The sequence below is a fragment of the Canis lupus genome, chromosome 1 (genome assembly GCF_011100685.1).
Source record: "Canis lupus familiaris isolate Mischka breed German Shepherd chromosome 1, alternate assembly UU_Cfam_GSD_1.0, whole genome shotgun sequence".
In the NCBI taxonomy this organism is placed as follows: domain Eukaryota; kingdom Metazoa; phylum Chordata; class Mammalia; order Carnivora; family Canidae; genus Canis; species Canis lupus.
This window is the reverse complement of record NC_049222.1, coordinates 48,164,798-48,183,741: the sequence shown is the minus strand read 5'-3', so window position 1 is coordinate 48,183,741 and position 18,944 is coordinate 48,164,798. Positions and strand designations below refer to the sequence as shown.

General features: G+C 40.1%; 1 protein-coding gene and 1 pseudogene across 3 annotated transcripts; both read right to left on the bottom strand.

Moving 5' to 3' along the window:
- Positions 1-574: 574 nt before the first annotated feature.
- Positions 575-3,226, bottom strand: LOC102154517 (annotated as a pseudogene).
- Positions 3,227-6,321: 3,095 nt separating this feature from the next.
- Positions 6,322-18,722, bottom strand: GTF2H5 (general transcription factor IIH subunit 5). Of its 3 annotated transcripts, none has more exons than XM_038526436.1 (3): positions 18,639-18,722; positions 17,734-17,808; positions 6,322-6,797 (listed from the first exon to the last, which is right to left on the bottom strand). In XM_038526436.1, the coding sequence occupies exons 2-3, from the start codon at positions 17,766-17,768 to the stop codon at positions 6,617-6,619; spliced, it is 216 nt and encodes a 71-aa protein (XP_038382364.1). In that variant the 5' UTR covers positions 17,769-17,808; positions 18,639-18,722; the 3' UTR covers positions 6,322-6,616. The 3 variants fall into 3 exon arrangements, with proteins under 3 accessions (XP_038382364.1, XP_038382365.1, XP_038382366.1); XM_038526437.1 differs by lacking the exon at positions 18,639-18,722 and adding an exon at positions 18,400-18,558; XM_038526438.1 differs by lacking the exon at positions 18,639-18,722 and adding an exon at positions 18,332-18,556.
- Positions 18,723-18,944: the final 222 nt, after the last annotated feature.

The window sequence follows — 18,944 nt, the reverse complement described above, 5'->3', positions numbered from 1 at the left end:
TGATTGAGATCAGAAGATTCACATATGCCAGGCAAAATTAACCAGGGATAGACACCATGGTCCAGTTTTAAAATTGTAAAGAAATAAACGATACAGAAGAACAAACTAACAACAACAAAAAAGGGAGTGATTGAGAGCCAGTTAGAAAAAGAACAGGGTAAAGAAAGCAAGAGAAAGGAGTTGGGAGAAATCCACAAGTTTAAAGTAGAAAAAGTCACTCAGAAGAATAAAATCCAAACTGGATTCAGTAAATGTCTGAGGTCAATGAGAAAAACGGTCCAGTTTTGATGAAAATGGATTATGATCCAGGAATTCTAGACAAGACTAAACATCTTTCAAGCAAGAAGGCAAAGAGAAGAATGGTCTGGAAAGAGGACTCCAACCATCTCCACTTTGACCTCAGTCTATACTTTTTTTGTTTTTGTTTCTTTGATCAGGTCTTTATTTAAAATTAGCTGTCCAGGGCAGCCCGGGTGGCTCAGCGGTTTAGCGCCACCTTCAGCCCAGGGCCTGATCCTGGAGACCTGGGATTGAGCCCTGTGTTGGGCTCCCTGTATGGAGCCTGCTTCTCCCTCTGCCTGTGTCTCTGCCTCTCTCTCTCTCTGTGTCTCTCATGAATAAACAAAATCTTTTAAAAAAAAATTAGCTGTCTAAAATTATTTGATTTTTATGGAATAAACAAATATAAATTTTTAGGCAGCAGGTTTCTTCTCTTCCGTGGTGGGTTTCTTTTCTGCAGGTTTCTTGTCAGCTGCTGGTTTCTTGGTAGCTGCAGCCTTTTTTCCTACCAAAGATTTCTTCGGCTTTTTCACACCAACAGCCTTCTTTCCTTTCTTCCCTACCATGGGCTTCTTGCCTGGAACCCCCTTCTCATCTGATTTGGCTTTTAAGGCTGCTGCCACCTTATCCATCTGGAGTTTGATTCTTGGCCTGGTGAAGAATGGTGTTCTGGCGCATGGTCTTTGCATACGGGTTTAGCTTCAACATGATTCTTAGGTTTTTCAGTGGATTCTTCTTCAGGACTCTACGATGAATCTTCTTGCATGGTGCTTGGAGGGCTTTTGGATCTCTGGGCTTTTCAAGATTCTGCTAAGGTCTGTATTAAGCATCTTATGCATCGGAAGGTTGTAGTTACTCTTGAGGGAGGCAGCCTTACGCCAAGTACCATAAGGATCACCTAACTTGAGGAAAGCACTTTCAGTCTGAATGCAGAAATGTCCCACAAGCCCACCAGGAGCAAGTTTCAGAACGCTCAGTCTGCTTACGTTAAGTAAAGTAATTCCAGGGATGTTTCTGAAGGCCTTGATGATACCACTGTCTTCACTGTAGATGATGCAGGGTCCCCTGGGCTGGATATGACGCTGGTTTCTCATTTTGCCCTTGCCAGCTCTCATTCACTGAGAGGCATAGATCTTTTTGATATCATTCCAGGCTTTAAGTTAAGAAGCAAAACAGCCTCCTTGGTCTTCTTGTAGCCTTCAACTTTATCTTCAACCACCAAATAGAAGTTCAGGAACTTCCTTAATATGATGACCTTTAGACATGACCAGTGCTGGTAAGGCTGAGGCAGCCAGGCCAGAGCAGATGGCATATCGCTTTTGTGTTGTGTTTACTCGGCAGTGCCAATGGCACCAGGTTTTGGTTGGTGCAAACATGCAGCCTCCACGACACATATTTCCAAAAGCACCCTGGCCAGAATGGTGAGTCCCACCGTCTCGAACTCTGGGAATTCGACCCACAGCTCTGCCAGTACCCCAAGACTCAGCATTGGTTTGATGACCTGCTAATTTACTGACAGCATATGGCTGGCTGTTGTTTTTGGCACAAGTTGGTGTGAACAGAGTTCATGATATTGGGTTGAATGGGAGCCTTAAACACAGCAGGCAAACTAACATTTTTGCCAGATGATTCCCTCTTTTCGGAGTACACAGATATTAACAGATGAGTACACGCCATCGCAGGGAGAGGAGAGGGCCACATTCCTCTCAACCCGGCGGCTCCTATAGGCCAGTCTATACTTTCTAATTAAATTCTTATTTCCAGCTTATCTCTTAGCTTGGGTGAAAGACCTGGCCAGCAGAGCATCCTGTGGTGGGAAATGAAACTGCCCCCCTGAAGAACAGGGACTGCCAGGAGGCAAGACCCCAAGGCAATGATCAACCTGACCTGTGCCGCTCACCTGCACAAACCCAGTGACCTTTGTCCCACATTCTCCTTCTATGAACCCAGAAGTATTTTCAACACTTTACAGACACTCCTTGAGATGTCAGTCTGCCGTCTTTCCCAGTGTTGGCCTCACTGAAATTAATTCCTTTCTTGTTTCACCACTGTCTCTCTGCCTTTGGACTTTGTCAACAGCCAGTATCTAGTTAGGAACCCCCAGAACCAGGGACTCTTGCACCCTTGGGCCCTGCGTAGTCTTGGAAAAATCAACTATTTGGATATTTCCCAACAAGGTTTAAGTTGCTCAAGAGACAGCTACAAGGTCAGTAAAGGTAGTGGGCCCTCAGTATGTTGTCTACTCAATGCTCATTTTCTAAGAATTACCACCTCCACCATGTGCTCATTCTCACTGCATTGATTACACAGAAATGTAAAAAAAAAAAAAAAAAGTGCGTGTGGGGTGGGCAGGTGCTGAAATGTACCCCCTATCACCACTTCACTGTGCTTCTCTAGATTCAAAGTAACTAAACTTCAGAACCATCTGCTTTACACGTTAACTTACAATCATCCAAACCATCTTTGAGGACAGGTATTTCTGTTTTTAGAGAAATTTAATGACCTGTCCAAGATCCCAGAGCTAGCAAGCAGGGAGCAGACATCTGGATGCAGGTGGTCTCTTAATCCTTTCCTAAGTGAGAACTGTGTCCTTAAAAAAGCTTAGTAACCTTACCAATAGATCTTGCAGTGCTATCTTCTCTGCAAATGAAGAAGAGCTACATACATGTGAGAATGTTTATTGACTACATTTGCAAACGGCATCATTTTTTCATCTTTAAAATATATCCTCTTCCTATCTGTTAAGATAGGAGAATGTTAAGAGAATGAACTCAGTATTCTACTTAAATCATGTCAGAATTTTTAGTTTCTTTAGAAATGAGGTCTACTGTATAACTACAAACTAAATACACTACCACTTTTCAGAAAATAATAAAGTTATGTCAAGCCACTTGTTACAGCTAATGTTCAACAATACAATTAATAATTTTGATTACCCACCTATGTCTATCAGCAATAAAGGGGAGTAGTAGCCTTTGTTGCCTATTATCAGAAGCGTTCAGCTACTGTCCGCCAAAACTGACTCCTCAATACACATTTTTACATTAACTGTGATGCATACTTAGGATGCCTGCCTGGAATTTTAAAATAATCACATTAAATTTCATAAGAAAATCAAGGTTTAAGGAATTAAGAATTTTTCACCTGAAACAGTTATTTAAGAAAAATGAAAACAAAAAAACCACCTTAATCAAGAAGTTGGAAGTTGGGGGTGCCTGGGTGATTCAGTGGTTGAATGTCTGCCTTTGGCTCAGGCTATGATCCTGGGGTCCTGGGATTGAGTCCCACATCAGGCTCCCCTTGGGGAGCCTGCTTGTCCCTCTGTCTCTGCCCCTCTCTGTGCATCTCATGAATAAATAAATAAAAAAAAAAAAGAAGTTGGAAGTTGTTATAACTGAGTATCACGATTTTAGTTCAAGGATTGTCTGTGATTGGTCACCAAATTTCCATTAATTAAAACGATTTTTTGGAGTTAAAACAATTTAATACTACCTTTACACAATATTCAGGACCTTATTTTTAAAAGACAGCAGTCAATTTCTCCACTACCAAACAGCCTGCAGTTCTTGTTCTCAACATCTTAGTGTGCCAAATCAAATAATGTCAATCAGATTCCAAGGAGAGTCTAGATAAAATGTCACTCGGTTATGTCCTATTCTCTGGTAGTTGGGACACATTAACTAAACAGCTCCAAGTGGGCTTCCTAGTGTCACAATGTCCCATCTTTCTTAATGCGGTGTCCAGAGAGATATTTTACATTTGCTTCAGTATGACTTCTTAAAAAATGAGAGCTGAGAGGGCCACCTGGGTGGTTCAGTCAGTTTAGCTTTCAGCCTTTCAGCTCAGGTCATCATCTCAGGCTCAGTGAGGAATCGGTTTTTCTCTCCCTCTTCCTTTGCCTCTCCCCCCACTTCTGCGTGCATGCTCTCTCTCTCTCTCTCATAAATAAAATCTTTGGAAAAAAATAAATAAAAAATGAGAGAAATGAGAGTTGATGAAAAATTTTCCTTCACATAAGACTCTTCGCATTCACTGTAAAATATTTTTTTCTCCATACCTTTTAAACAAGGATTCTAAGAAAAATTTAAGGTTTCATGTTATTTTTTTTAAAGATTTTATTTATTCATGAGAGACAGAGAAGGGGGGGGGGAGAGAGAGAGAGAGAAGCAGAGACACAGGCAAAGGGAGAAGCAGGCTCCACGCAGGGAACCAGACTCGGGACTCGATCCTAGATCTCCAGGATCACGCCCTGGGCTGAAGGTGGCACTAAACCGCTTAGCTACCCGGGCTGCCCAAGGTTTCATGTTAATAAAGGTATAAGATGATAGATACTGGAGATTTATTTGAAATTGATTTAGATATGCCTGAAATACGAGATGCAATAACATTTTAATACAGTTGGAAATTCTAAAGAAATGTATTTTCTACTCAACAAATTTTAATACCAAATTTACCAATAATATAACAAAATTGTTTGCATTGTTAAATGAGAATCAAAATTCTGCGAATTGATTTATATTGGTGGGAATCATGATAGATGGGGAATTATATTATATTCCAAGATCCCTGGTGGATGCTTAAAACCACAGGAAGTATTGAGCCCTGTATACATTGTGTTTTTTCCTATATGCACATGCCTATGACAAAGTTTAATTTATAAATTAGACACAGTAAGAGATTAAGAACAATTATTATTAGTATTAATAAACTGTAATAAAGGTTATGTGAATATGGTCTCTCAAATTATTTTATTGTACTGTCATTACCCTCTTTCCTTTTTTTTTTTTTTTTAATATTTTATTTATTTATTCATGAGAGACACAGGCAGAGGGAGAAGCAGACTCCATGCAGGGAGCCTGACATGGGACTCGATCCCAGGTCTCCAGGATCATGCCCTGGGCTGAAGGTGGCACTAAACTGCTGAGCCACCGGGGCTGCCCACCCTCTTTCCTCTTATAGGATCCTCATGAGATGATAAAATGCCCACATGATGCGATGAAGCGATATTAATGATGTAGGCATTGTGATAGTATCAGGTTACTATTGACCTTCTGACAACAGTGAGGAGAGTCATCTGCTTCTAGACCTTGGCTGACTGTGGAGAGCAAAATTGCAGATAAGGGAGGACCTACTGTACCAAGCAGTGGAAATGTCCAGCTTGAGTGAGTGAAAATGGTACACAGGGGCTTTGAGTAAGTACACCATGGGAGGGGAAAAAAACTGGGTTTGATAGAATTCCACATAGCATCACAGAAGTCCTCTTCTTTCTTAGAAGAAAATCTCATCCCTGGGAACCTATCCTAGTTAACACTATCTTCAGGAAGGGAAGCAAAGCTCCTATTGGAGTTATTATTTCTGCCTCCAATCAATCATAAAACCATATGCAATAGATCTTATCCTAATCATGCCACTTCCCATAAGACTCAATTTATTTCTATCTACTCCTTCTTCCCTTTCTTTAAAACTGATTTTTTTTTTTTTAAACAAAAAAACACTTGCCCTGATGGGAAAGGAAAATGTGACTAAAAAAGTTTGAACAAGGAAAAGCTAAAGCTTGCAAGGCACCATGTCCCTTTACCATTTGGTTATTTCTTCCACACTTCTTTTTTTTTTTTTTTTTTTTTAAGTAGGCTCCATGCCCAGTGTGGAGCCCAATAAGGGGCTTGAACTCATGATCCTGAGACAAGAGTCGGACGCTTAAATGAGCTGCCCAGGCAGCCCAAGCCCTCTGTACTTTTAAAACTGTATTTTTAGGGAAATGCAAAGTGTAGCTTACATTAATGTTCCATGGTTCTCTTTCCTACCTTCCTTCTTCATCAATAAAGCTGGCCAGTATCCAGATATTATTTATAAAGACATAAATATTACCAAAGGTCCCACCTTGGTATACTTACCTAAATAATTGATGTGAAGTTTCTAATTAGAACAGAACACCACCCAGATTATAAAATTCTATAATTATTAGCAGGAACAAGCAAACAAACACCTAGATTAAACTGAAAAATGCATATTCCATTAAATTCTTAATGCATTAAATTGGTATTAAAAAGGTAGGAAAACCATTTATATTTATATTTTAATGTAGGATAGTAAAAGTCAAATTACAGACAATCATTAAAGTTTTTTTTCTTTTTTTTTTTTTAAATTCTAGGGTACATGTACCGAAAAAACAACAAGAAAATCATTTCAAGGACTTTTTTCTGAACAAATGACATCACAGTTTTTCCCATAATATGCGACTAAGCAGCTAAGTCTAATCTGTCATGTAGGACACTGAATAGTGACAGTCTCTCACATTTGCTACTTGTAATTCCTAAGTGGTCAATATTGAGTACTTTCACTTCTGGGTAAGAGAAAAAGCATTTTGGTCCATTAATTCACCTACTCGCTCCTGGAGGACATTAACCAACTCTGCTATAACAAAGACATGAGTGTCATCAATGTCTTGAATGATGAACTTCTTCCCTAAGGCATTTGATTCATCCAAGTACAGCAGAAACTGCTTCATGGCAGGGTCACTGCAGAGACAAACACATGATAATGACACATTGTGTTATCAAATTATACCTAAGCAATTAGAATTGGGCATGCAGAATTTTTAGGATAACTCAAAAAGTTCTAAACTGTTAACTCAATCCGTCATTCCCTCTGTCTCAAGCATTAATGATTTGTAGACATAACTTCATTTTATTTTTTATTTTTTTCATGACTTCATTTTAGAACTGTTCCTTTAAGTTTTAGAGAAAGAGGCCAATGAGAAGATTTTAAAAGAGTAATTTGTCACTGACAAGTGAACAAATAATGTTCAGAGGTTTGTAGTTAATAGGGCCTAGAAACCACAGCTCCCTTAACTGATTTAAAAAATGAATTTCCTTACTTGCCCATGACCATTACACTTAAGAAGACAATAGATTTTTCACTATCTTGCCAGTGAAAAATTTAATTTACAAAACCAGTTTAGCAGTCACTGTGATAAAGTAGGGTGTACAGCAAAAGTCAGATCTTTTTTTTTTTTTTTTTTTTAAATTTATGATAGTCACACACACAGAGAGAGAGAGAGAGAGGCAGAGACACAGGCAGAGGTAGAAGCAGTCTCCATGCACCGGGAACCCGACGTGGGATTCAATCCCAGGTCTCCAGGATCACGCCCTGGGCCAAAGGCAGGCGTCAAACCGCTGCGCCACCCAGGGATCCTGCAAAAGTCAGATCTGAATTCAATCCCAGCTTTATCACTTGTGTGACCTTACTATGTACTTAATCTCTAAAGCCTCAAAATGAGCCCACATAACAGAACTGTTATTAACAGTTTATTAATTAAAAGAGAATAATTAAGTTATTCTCCTTTAAATTAAAAGAGAGTAATTCCAAAGACGGTGTTTGGCTTGCAGTAGGTTCTCAGTTTTTCTTCCTTCCTTAAAATTCTGAACTTCCTAAATTTGAACTCACTTAGAATCTTTTTTTAAAAAAAATATTTATTCATGAGAGAGAGAGAGAGAGAGAGAGAGAGAGAGGCAGAGACACAGGTAGAGGGAGAAGCAGGCTCCATGCAGAGAGCCTGATGCAGGACTCAATCCCGGGACTCCAGGATCATGCCTTGGGCCGAAGGCAGGTGCTAAACCACTGAGCCACCCAAGGATCCCCTCACTCAGAATCTTTAAAGGAAATCCTACCAAAATCTTCTTCAGGATACTGAGCTCAAAGAACAGATACAAATTCTATTTATTTGTGATTTTTAGTTTGGAATGAATAGAATAAGTCACAAGGAAAAGAGAGATCCAAATTCTAGGATTTACATGGGATGCCTGGGTGGGTCAGTTGGTTAAGTGTCCAACTCTTAATTTCAGGTCAGGTCATGATCTCAGGGTCCTGGAACCAAGCCCCGTGTTGGGCTTTGTGCTCAGTGTAGAGTCTGCTTAAGGATTCTCTCTTTTTCCTCTGCCCCTCCCCCCAGAGAATGTGCACATGCTCTTGCTCTCTCAAATAAGCACATAAACCTAAAAAAAACCCAAACAAACCCCAAATTTATAGACCTTACAGAAACATATCTCTGCTGTAAAAACCCTGAATCACAACAAAGAACACTCTTTAGACCTAATGTACAATAATGTGTTTAGCAAAAGATGAATATAAAAATGTCAAGTTGCAGTTTTTTTTAAATCTTAGAGAAAATGTAACTTCATAAAATCTTATGGTTTCTTAAGGAATGACAACATCCATTACAAAGATGACTGAATTCAAAAGAGGTCAGTGTAATTACCTAAAAACATAAAAACAAGTTTTACTTCTTTCAAGTACAAACTAGGTATAAGTGAAGCTAACAAAGGTAAAGGATTTATTTCAATCAGTAAATGAGTATGGTTCATGGCATATTAACTGTTAATAAAGTCAAGTCTTTCTGAAAAGATGATTTTAATTATTTTCAGTAACTTATCATTACAATGATTTTTAAACAATTTACTACACTATAAAATGATGTGAATAAATAAATAAGCCTGCCCACATCAGAACTGACACATTTTAAAATTTAGTTTGTCATCTTACACTTAAGTTCAGAACACTTAGGTTATGCTTGTCCACTTAGGTTGGGCAAAATTCAGTCATAGTCTATGGCTTGCAGTATTAGAATGACTATTCTAATGTACAGAATTGATTGGTTCAGAAGTAAATTTGATACTTAAAGCTTTATTCATTCATTCAATAAATATTTACTGAGCACCTGTCATATGCTAGGCACTTACTCTGGTCCTAGGTATCCAGCAGTGAACAAAGTAACTCAGAATCCTGTTACAGAGCTTGCATTCTACTGGTAGTGTACACACACACACACACACACACACACACACACACACACACAGCAGGGAAGTAGGATGAAAAATGGCAGTGGTGAGAGTGATAGGATCTTGTAAGTCTGAACAGGGAAAGCCTTACTGAGCAGTGAGTGACATCTGAACAAACAGGAGGAGGTAGTAAGCAAGGCGGGTAGACTCAGGCAAGAACATTTTAGGCAGAGTGAATGGCAAGGCCGTGGGGGGGGGGGGGGCGGTGACTAGAGGGCATAGAAGTGGGAGATGAGGTCAGAAAGTTAGTACGGCTAGATCAGATCACATAGGGCCTCGGAGGTGATTTTAGCAAGTTTGGTTTTTACTGAATGACATGATTTAACTTATAAATTGACTTCAATTTTAAATATAAAGATCATACTGCCTGCAGGGTTAAGAGAAGACTGTAGGTATTGAAGGCAGGGGTAAAAACAGGGAGACAGATCAGAAGATGACTAAAGTAACCCAGGTAAGAGACGATAATAGTTTGGACCTATGTGGTATAACAGTGAAATGATGAGAGTGAAATGGATTCTAGATATACAAAGAATACAAAGCCAACATAATTTGCTGAGACTAGACTCCAGCTTGAAAGAGAATAATTAAGGAGACTCCCAACATTTTCAGTCAGAGCAAATGAAAAGGAAGTAAGAACAGGATTGCTGGGAAGATCAAGAGTTGGGTTTTAGGCATGTTACAGTTGAGATGCGTACTGGCACCCAAGTGAAGAAAGTGAGTAGGAAGGTGGATATACAATTCTGGATTTCATTAGCTAAGTCCAGACTGAAGAGAAAAAATCAGTCCTCAAGCCCCGACAAGGGAGTGAACATAGCTACAGAGAAGAGACCAAGGACCAAGCACCAGTCTCAACAATATCAAAAGGTTAAGAAGAAAAGGACAAATCAACAAAGTAGATTATAAAGCAGTGACCACTGAGGTAGAAAGAAAACCCTGAGTCCTGGAAGGTAAGTGAACAAAGGACATTCAGGAAGAGGAAGCAATCCACTGTGTCAGGTACTGGGAACAGGTATAGTAAGATAAGGATTGAGATTTAAGTGCCAAGGGGACTCACTTATGTGCTTTAAATTAGCATGTTGGGGTTTTTAAATTTTTTGCCATTTGCCTACTATCCTTGCTAATTTAACCATCTCTTGTAACAACTGTACAACATATTATTTTTCTTTAAATTGCCTTTAAATCTTGGGGATCCCTGGGTGGCTCAGCAGTTTAGCGCCTGCCTTCAGCCCAGGGCATGGTCCTGTAGTCCCAGGATCAAGTCCTGCATTGGGCTCCCCGCATGAAGCCTGCTTCTCCCTCTGCCTGTGTCTCTGCCTCTCTCTCTCTATCTCTCTGTCTCTCATGAATAAATAAAATCTTAAAAAAAAATTGCCTTTAAATCAACTTTTTAAGCTTAACCTGGTATGAATCACTAGTCATCCAGACATGTTTTTTTTCCTCAAATAAACTGGTCATATAAAAACAATTTTTGTCTTCCCCCTCTCTTTTGTGTTCTACTACAAATCAGCTTGAACATCAGTGGCATTCCCCATATCTGGGGAAACACTACTAATGGACAAATGAGATACTTAAAAAGTAAGTGGTCGGTGAGAGACTGAATTTACTCCTTCCATTATTAATCACCTCAATGACATTTTTTGAAAGAAAACAGAAATCATTTTGAGACTGAATTCTCTAGCATGTATCTGAAATATAATTTGTAATGATTCAAAAGGACAAAATTTAAGAGACTTTTGTTATGAAATATTAAGGGAACTAGAGTATTTTGCCTGAATACAGGGCTATTTATTCTACTTCCTCATGTAGAGAGTCTATGGAAAGAGAACCTGCTGGCAAGAAAAGAAAAACAAAACCAGGTACCCATAGACATACTTGAAGTTCTGAGATCAGGGCTAATGAGTAGGAAAAACGTGTCTTTGACCTGGAGATATGAAGGGTAGATAGCAATCAGCTCCTTCCTACATAACCTGAGTATAACTCCTGTAAAACATAATTCTAAAAAATTATTATACCACAAAGGCTCTACTAAGATGATGTAGTTAGCTGTAAAACAGATCATGGACTTCACTGGTCACCTGCATTATCCGTTCTGTCAGAATGATAATCTTGGCTCTGTCAACAGTAAATATCCTTCCTGATAATAATTAGCTAAGAGGTACAATTACCTAAAAAATCTTAAATTCTCCAAATTCTGTATGTCCTAAGAACAGAATGTTTTAGAAAATTGTTACTGAACATGAAATGGCTTTAAGTTTATTACCTTCTTATAAGCATTTTCCAAAGTGTTTTTGGAATAAGGGTATTGTCCAGCTTGAGATATAGGTACCTTTAATAGGGTCCAGCATACTGTAGGTGCTCAATAAATATTTGAAATGGGTAGGGTCTTAAGAGAAAGAAAGGGCCACCACAGGGGACACTGAGCTAACCAGAATAACAGTCCCAAGTTCCCAATATGACCTACCATAGGTTTATTGTTAAAAACAAAACAAAACAAAACATGATGCTAACGTACTAGACTCAGCCTAACCCCCAAGCCCCAGCTCAGTCAACTTAAATATGTATATTACCTACTTCTTTTTTTTTTTTTTTTTAAATTTTTATTTATTTATGATAGTCACAGAGAGAGAGAGAGAGAGAGAGAGAGAGAGAGGCAGAGACATAGGCAGAGGGAGAAGCAGGCTCCATGCACCGGGAGCCCGACGTGGGATTCGATCCTGGGTCTCCAGGATCGCGCCCTGGGCCAAAGGCAGGCGCTAAACCGCTGCGCCACCCAGGGATCCCTATATTACCTACTTCTATCCCCATTAAAGGATTTGCTGTTACAAAAATATTTGTTATTGCTAACCTGTGTATATGATATTCTAAGCATATACATACATACTTTTTAAAAAACTTAATACAATATTATGCTTAGTTTTGTGTTAGTCTACATCAGGCTTAGTAGCTTGGGCTCTGAAGCCAGAATACTATGGTTTAGAATCCCATCTTAGCAGCTTTGTAATCCTGAGCAATTAATTTCTGTGCCTTAATTTCTGTATCTATAAAATTGGGATAATAATACCTGTATCTCATAGGATTGTTGTGAGAACCGAATATTACCAAGTGCTTAGTATAGTATCCAATAAATGCTCAGTGTCATTTCAGGAAGGCATTCAGCCTTTTTTATTTAATATTGTATTACACAGTATCATTGCCCTATAATACTTAAAATGTTTTCAAGTATTTTAATTGCTACATTATTTGATTATAAAATATCACAATCAATGCTTTATTTTTTGGCTTTTAAAGTTATTTTAATTCCAGTTAACATATAGTATAATAGTTTCAGACGAACATTATAGTGATTCAACATTTCCATTTAATGGCTGGTGCTTATCACAAGTGTACTTCCTACTCTCCATCACCATCAGTTTGTTCTCTATAATTAAGGGTCTTTTTCCTGATTCATCTTGCTTTTTTCCACTTTGCTTATTTCTTAAATTTCACGAATGAAGTCATACAGTATTTATCTTTCTCTGACTGAATTATTTTGCTTAGCATTATAGCCTCTAGCTCCAGCTTCTATACTTTATTAACACATTCAATTACCAACATTTATTTAAGATTTGAGAGAGTGTACATGCATGCTAGCACATGCAGCAGGGAGGGACAGAGAGAGAGAATCAGAGAATCTCAAGCAGACTCCATGCTGAGCAGGGAACCCCAACAAAGCGGGGCTAGATCTCTCAACCCTGAGATGACAACCTGAGCTGATATCAAGAGTCAAATGATTAACCAACTGAGCCACCCAGATGCTCCTCAATCTCCTACATTTTTATCCACAGTTCTGATATTTCCTTAGGGTCATTTCTTTAGGATAAACTTCTAGAAATGGAATTATTGTGTCAAACCATATAAAAGTTCAAAAAACCTATTACAAATTGCTTTCTAGATCAGCTGCTGAAGACAGTACTTCTATTATTCATATCGATAGCTCGGTGAGAGCCCGCTCTTTAAAAACTAAGACTGGGCACCTGGGTGGCTCAGGCTATGATCCCAGGGTCCTGGAGTCGAGGCCATCATTGGGATCTTTGCTCAGCAGGGAGTCTGCATCTCCCTCTCCCTCTGCCTGCCACTCTCCGTGCTTGTGCTGTGCCAAATAAATAAATAAAATCTTAAAAACAACAACTAAGACTGGAAGCCAATAGTCACTTCATTTAAAAGCTATTTTGATGTAACTAGCCAAAAAGGAAGTTTGGTGGACAAACCGTTTTCATACTGAAACTTGAATCCAAGTTATCAGAATCTACTCTTATATCCACTATTATCACTGTGGTAACAAGAGAAGCTCTAAAAGGAACATTAGTAACATAGGATTTAGACTGAGATTACATTCCTTGACTCAATTCTGTTGACAAAATTCATCTAGTAAACAAATATTTACTAAATATCTCCGGTATATATTTTAGGCACTGTTCTGAGTAGCCAGGAAACTTCAGTGAATATGGCCCTTCTGAGAAGCAGAGGCTCACAAGAGATAATATAAATGCTGTGAAAGAACAGAATAATGATTAAGACTGGTTTTGCCTTAGTTATTTGCTTCTCATATACAATACAGGTTTAGATGCCAAGCCTAAAAGGGTAAGCTGGTCTAATACCACCTATTTCTCCAGATTCTTTGCTATTATGCTGTAAACTAGTTGGAATTTGCACCTCTGCAACAAATCTTCCTTATGGAAGCACTTGCCAAACCAGGTGTAATAACTGTCACACCTGGGGTCTGCTCTAGCACCTGCGATTTGTTGGGATATGCTACTTGCTTTGATATTGCTGCGCTTGGCTAAATTCGGGAAAAGGCTTAGTGTGAGGCTGGCAGTTGATAGTGGTGGATCCCAACAAAGAGGAAGTTTTCACCAATCTCATTTTGATATAAAAACACAAATTTATAAACAAAAGAACTTCAATTTAGCTTTAGATTTTGGTATTTGATAAAATAAGCCTTTGAGGAAAGCATCCTCTCCTATCCCAGTACCTTTTTTCCAATTCACCAATAGTTGGGCCTTAATGGCCATTAATATGATTTGCTTCTTTCTTATAGACTCCTAACCAGTTAAAAGGAATGGACAGACACGAAATTTAAATATGGCAATAGGTGAAGGCATTCTAAGGCAGGTGTCAAATTAAGACTCCCCTCTTGAATGAGGCCATACACACCTGAGCAGTATTTTGCTGGCTGCCTGAACAGAGTAAGTGGAACAGCACTATCTATGCTATTATAGATGACCTTCGATGGTAAAAAGGCTGGAATTTGGAAAGAATCACTGGAATAATGGAAGTAGTTTTAGGAGATTGAGTGTTTTGCCTATAAACTCCAGACGTGTCAAATTCATACTCCAGTACACCTAAAGGCTCGCTCCACATAATCTATGGGGATTATGAATAAACAGATACTATATTACTAAGGAATCTTCTCTTTGGCATCAAATACAGACATGAAGGAAGCTGAAGGACTTTTCCAATTACCACCCCAACATGTACATCTGATTGTGGAGTACCCAACAGCCCTGACCATGTCCTTCATGAATCTGTTATTTCTTAGGGCTCAACTCTTTTTGGAAGATATAATCTTTGGGAAGACAGTTATCCTTTTGAAAAATTGTGCAGGCTACACTTTAGAATTCACCTTGAAGGAAAAAATTAAAGTTTCACAAGGATAGTGTACATCTGCAAAATAAAATTTTAGTGGTTCTAGTGCAAAACAATTCTCCAGAGGAAAACTGATGATCACACTTAAGCCAATTAAGTGCTTCTCAAACTTAAAATGTTTCTTAATAAGTTCCTTCGCATACACAATTCTAATTAGGAGATTTAGGGTGAAGTCTGAAAATTTACATTTCTAACAAGTTCCAGATGATACTGGTGCTGCTAGTCTGGGGATTACATAGAAAAGCAAAGTGATAGTGGGCCGTTAGAACCCAGGTAGAATTCAGAGGTTTGATTACATGATAGCAAACCAGGCAGGCAGCTCAGCAAATCAAGAAACTAACACCTCAGCTCCTCTTACAAATCTGTACTCTGTCCTCAAGGCTACACTGAAAGCCTACCGCTGAGATTTTAATGAGTCTCCTACAGTTCCGCTCTTTAAAATGCAGTCCACCCACGATAATTTTTCAAATTACAGACTTAACACAATCCCAATCATCATGCCAAAAGGATTCAGACAGACTAAATTATTCTAAGTTTATTCTTGAATAGGCAACAATGACAAAGAATGCATATGGGACAGGATTAATCAAAGTAGAAGGAGAGTGAAGCAAAGATAAAAGAGGTATCATCTATCATTAGAGAAGGGAATAAATGGTGTGAAACAATTGTTCAACCAATAAAAGCGAATTCAGATCTTTACCAAATATGCCCCTCCTCCCAATAGAGTCTAGATAAATGAAATGTAACGTCAACAAAAACTAAAATACAAAAATCTTGTTACAAGAGAGATTTATTAAATCCAGAGGTGAAGATCAAAGAGTCAGAAGAAACAAAAGGGGGAAAACTGATAGCTGACATTATGTATCCTTTGTGTTTAAAAAACAGAACAAAATAAATAAAAATCTTTAAAACAAAACAAAACAAAATGGGGACGCCTGGGTGGCTCAGCGGTTTAGTGCCTGTCTTTGGCCCAGGGTGTGATTCCAGGGTCCCAGGATCGAGTCCTGTATCGGGCTCCCTGCATGGAGCCTGCTTCTCCCTCTGCCTGTGTCTCTGCCTTTCTGTCTGTCTCTCATAAATAAATAAAATCTTAAAAACAAAACAAAACCAAAAAAGCATTCAAAGACCAGTGAGGAAAACGTTTCTATTAGTTACAACAAAGTTTTAGGAAAAATAAAATAAAAAATTAGCCTACAAGTTTTTCAAAAGAAAACAGCACATGTGTTTCGAACTTAATGGGTGGGATCCGGATCCTGTCCCCTCACTTTCCCAAATGTTTACCTCTAAGCAGTTTAGTCTTATCAACATACATTCTAGTCTCTCACACTAAAACCAAAATAACAAGAATCAGAGACCCTTATTACATCCTTCCTCAGTTATCAACCAATTTCTCCACTCCATTGCTCAATTATTACAACAAAACTTCTCCAAAGAGTCTCCACTTCCTCACCTTCTTTTCCCTTTCCAAAGTACTCCAATCTGTTTATCCTGCCTCTCCACTAAAACAGCTCTCATAGCTGAACAGCTCTTCAAAGGAAGGAAGGAAAATCATTGACTTCCAGTTTTTCATCCTATTCCACTTCTCATCATCACTGGACATGGCCCACTTACCTTCACGAAACCTTCCCTCTTAGCTTCCCTCCTATATCACTGGCTCTTTTCTTGTCTTTGTTGTGTCTCTATCCAAACATTAAATCTGCACTGCTCACTACTGGGCACTTGAAATGTGGCCGGCCTGTGGGATGGGCTGTAAAAGTGAACTCCACACTGGATTTTGAAGCTGTGGTATGAAAAAAAACTTAGCAGAATTTTGAAATCTTAGTACAAACTTTGAAGATTTAGAACATGTTGAAATATCTTGGACACACTGGGTTAAATAAAACATTAATATCAGGTGCTTCAATTAAGTCTTAATGTGGCTACTAGAAGACTTAAGCCTACATATGTGGCTTACATTATATTTCTATAGGACAATGCTATTCTATTTTTTTCTTTAAAGATTTTATTTATTCATGAGAGACGGACATAGGCAGAGGGAGAAGCAGGCTCCCTGCAGGAGCCTGATGTGGGACTTGATCCAGGATCCTGGGATCATGCTCTGAGTTGAAGGCAGACGCTCAACCATAGAGCCACCCAGTCGTCCCTGTTCTATTTTTTTTTTTAAAGACTTTATTTATTTATTCATGACAGACACAGAGAGGTAGAGGGAGAGAAGTAGGCTCCCCGTGGGGAACCTGATGTGGGACTCGATCTCAGGACCCAGGGATCACGACGTGAGCTGAAGGCAGACACTCAACCACTGAGCCACCCAGATACCCCACAGGACAATGCTGCTCTAAATGCCAGAAGTATCCTACAGTTTGGTTTTGCTCCTCCCGCAGCCCTGCTATCAACAAGAAGTAGAGACTGAGCAAGGACTGGTCCAATAGCTTCAGGTTTTCAGACTGTCTAACACAAAGTCCTACATAGCTTGCTTTGAGAAATTCAATGCTGCCCATTAAGGTTTCTAGCTTCCATTAAATGTGTGCCTAGTGTAAACCTTCCATTAGCTCTTGATTTGCTTACTCTTTCAAGACTAGGTTGTGATGATGAAGACATAGGCAGACTCTAAATTTTAAGTCACTGATTGGAGGACAATACCAGGGCTGCTCCCCTAAAGAGCACTGATCTAAAAAATACACTGCTCTGGACCAACACGTGTTGGAAATGCGTCAATTATATTAACTGGACTGAGACCTTGAAATCTGGTACCAGGAAAAAAGGTAGCAACAAAATCTCTCCCACATACTACATAAGAAAAATAAAGTTAAGAAAGCTAAAAGACTGGATTTATTTAGGTCTTGAAACAAAAATATGGATTTTAGATGAGGTACACATACATCAAGATTCAATATGGAGATTTAAATTGCATTAAGTATCAAAAACTACTAACCATTCTATCAGCACTCCTTTCAAGACGTTGACCATCTTTTCCCCAGTCTAGAAGGTGCAGCTGACCTTTAAACGGCTAATAAAAGAGGTAAGGTGACAATAAATTAAAAAACACCCTTATACTTTGGAGATTTGCCTCTGAAAGGAGGCAAAGTTGTTAAATGTCAGATTAAACGTTTAAGTCTGTGAAAAACATCGGGCTAACATGAGGTAAACATAGATATTCTGATTTTTAAAATGAAAATGAAACTATCGGGATGTCAATGGAGAAATCTTCCCTCCAAAGGCCACCCATTAAAAAAAAAAATACTAAAAATAATAAAAGCAAGCAGCCTATATCTCCACGCCCGCGTACCCAATCCAGCTTTAGAACAGGAGTCACGAGATTTCCATTCCCACCCAGGATAATGATAAAAGATAAGATTCCGGGAGGCAGAAGTCACGTAATGGCAGCCGTGAAAGGTATGGCGAGGCCGAACACTGTCATCTCACTGATACGATAGAGCGAAGAGACCAAGCCATCGCTTCGGGGCAAGAAATTAAAAAAAAAAAAAAAAGAGAGAGAGAGAATCCACGTCTCCAGCTCTTGTGCTTTTTACCTCGTAAACCAGGCTCCCCAGTGGCATGCCCTAGGAGGAAAATCTCCCTCGCAGCGGGCGCAGCTTACCCCTTGAACTTCCACACCCGGCCCGAGCCCGGGCCTCCAGTAAGGAGATGCGCGAAGCACTGCGGGACGGCCCGCGGCCTCCGCAGGAAGGGCCCCGAGACGGTGCGGGATGCCGCCCTGCACCCCAGCACCCGCAGGAGGCCCCCGGGTCTCCTCCTCCCCTCCCCACTTTCCTCCGGAGCCCTCGGCTTCCCCCGCACCCCACTTCCCCGCTCGCGGGGAGAGCCGACACCACATACCTCGCTCTCTCTCCCCGCCGAAGCTGCAGCACGTCGGCCCCGTCAGGAGTCCCTGCGCCGGCTACGTCATCGGCCAGCGACGCGCTTGTGGGCGGGGCGCGCCGGCGGGAGGCGGGGCGCCAGTCGGGCCGAGGGGGCGGGGCGCGACGCGACGGGGGCGGGATCACGTGCCGTCGGTCGCCGGCCCGGGGGCTCAGGCTGGAGCGGCGGCGGAGGGTGGGCTCCCTGCCGACTGGCGCGGCGGTGAGCCGCCGAGGGCTGGCCGAGGCCGCGTGCCGGCAGGTAGGAAGCGGAGTCCGGGCTCGC

Excerpts from the sequence above, each read along its gene's own strand:
- GTF2H5 (XM_038526436.1), bottom strand. The coding sequence starts at position 17,768 with ATGGTCAACGTCTTGAAAGGAGTGCTGATAGAATG. Across the intron at positions 6,798-17,733 it reads AAAGGAGTGCTGATAGAATG|TGACCCTGCCATGAAGCAGT; the intron begins GTTAGTAGTTTT and ends TTGTCTCTGCAG.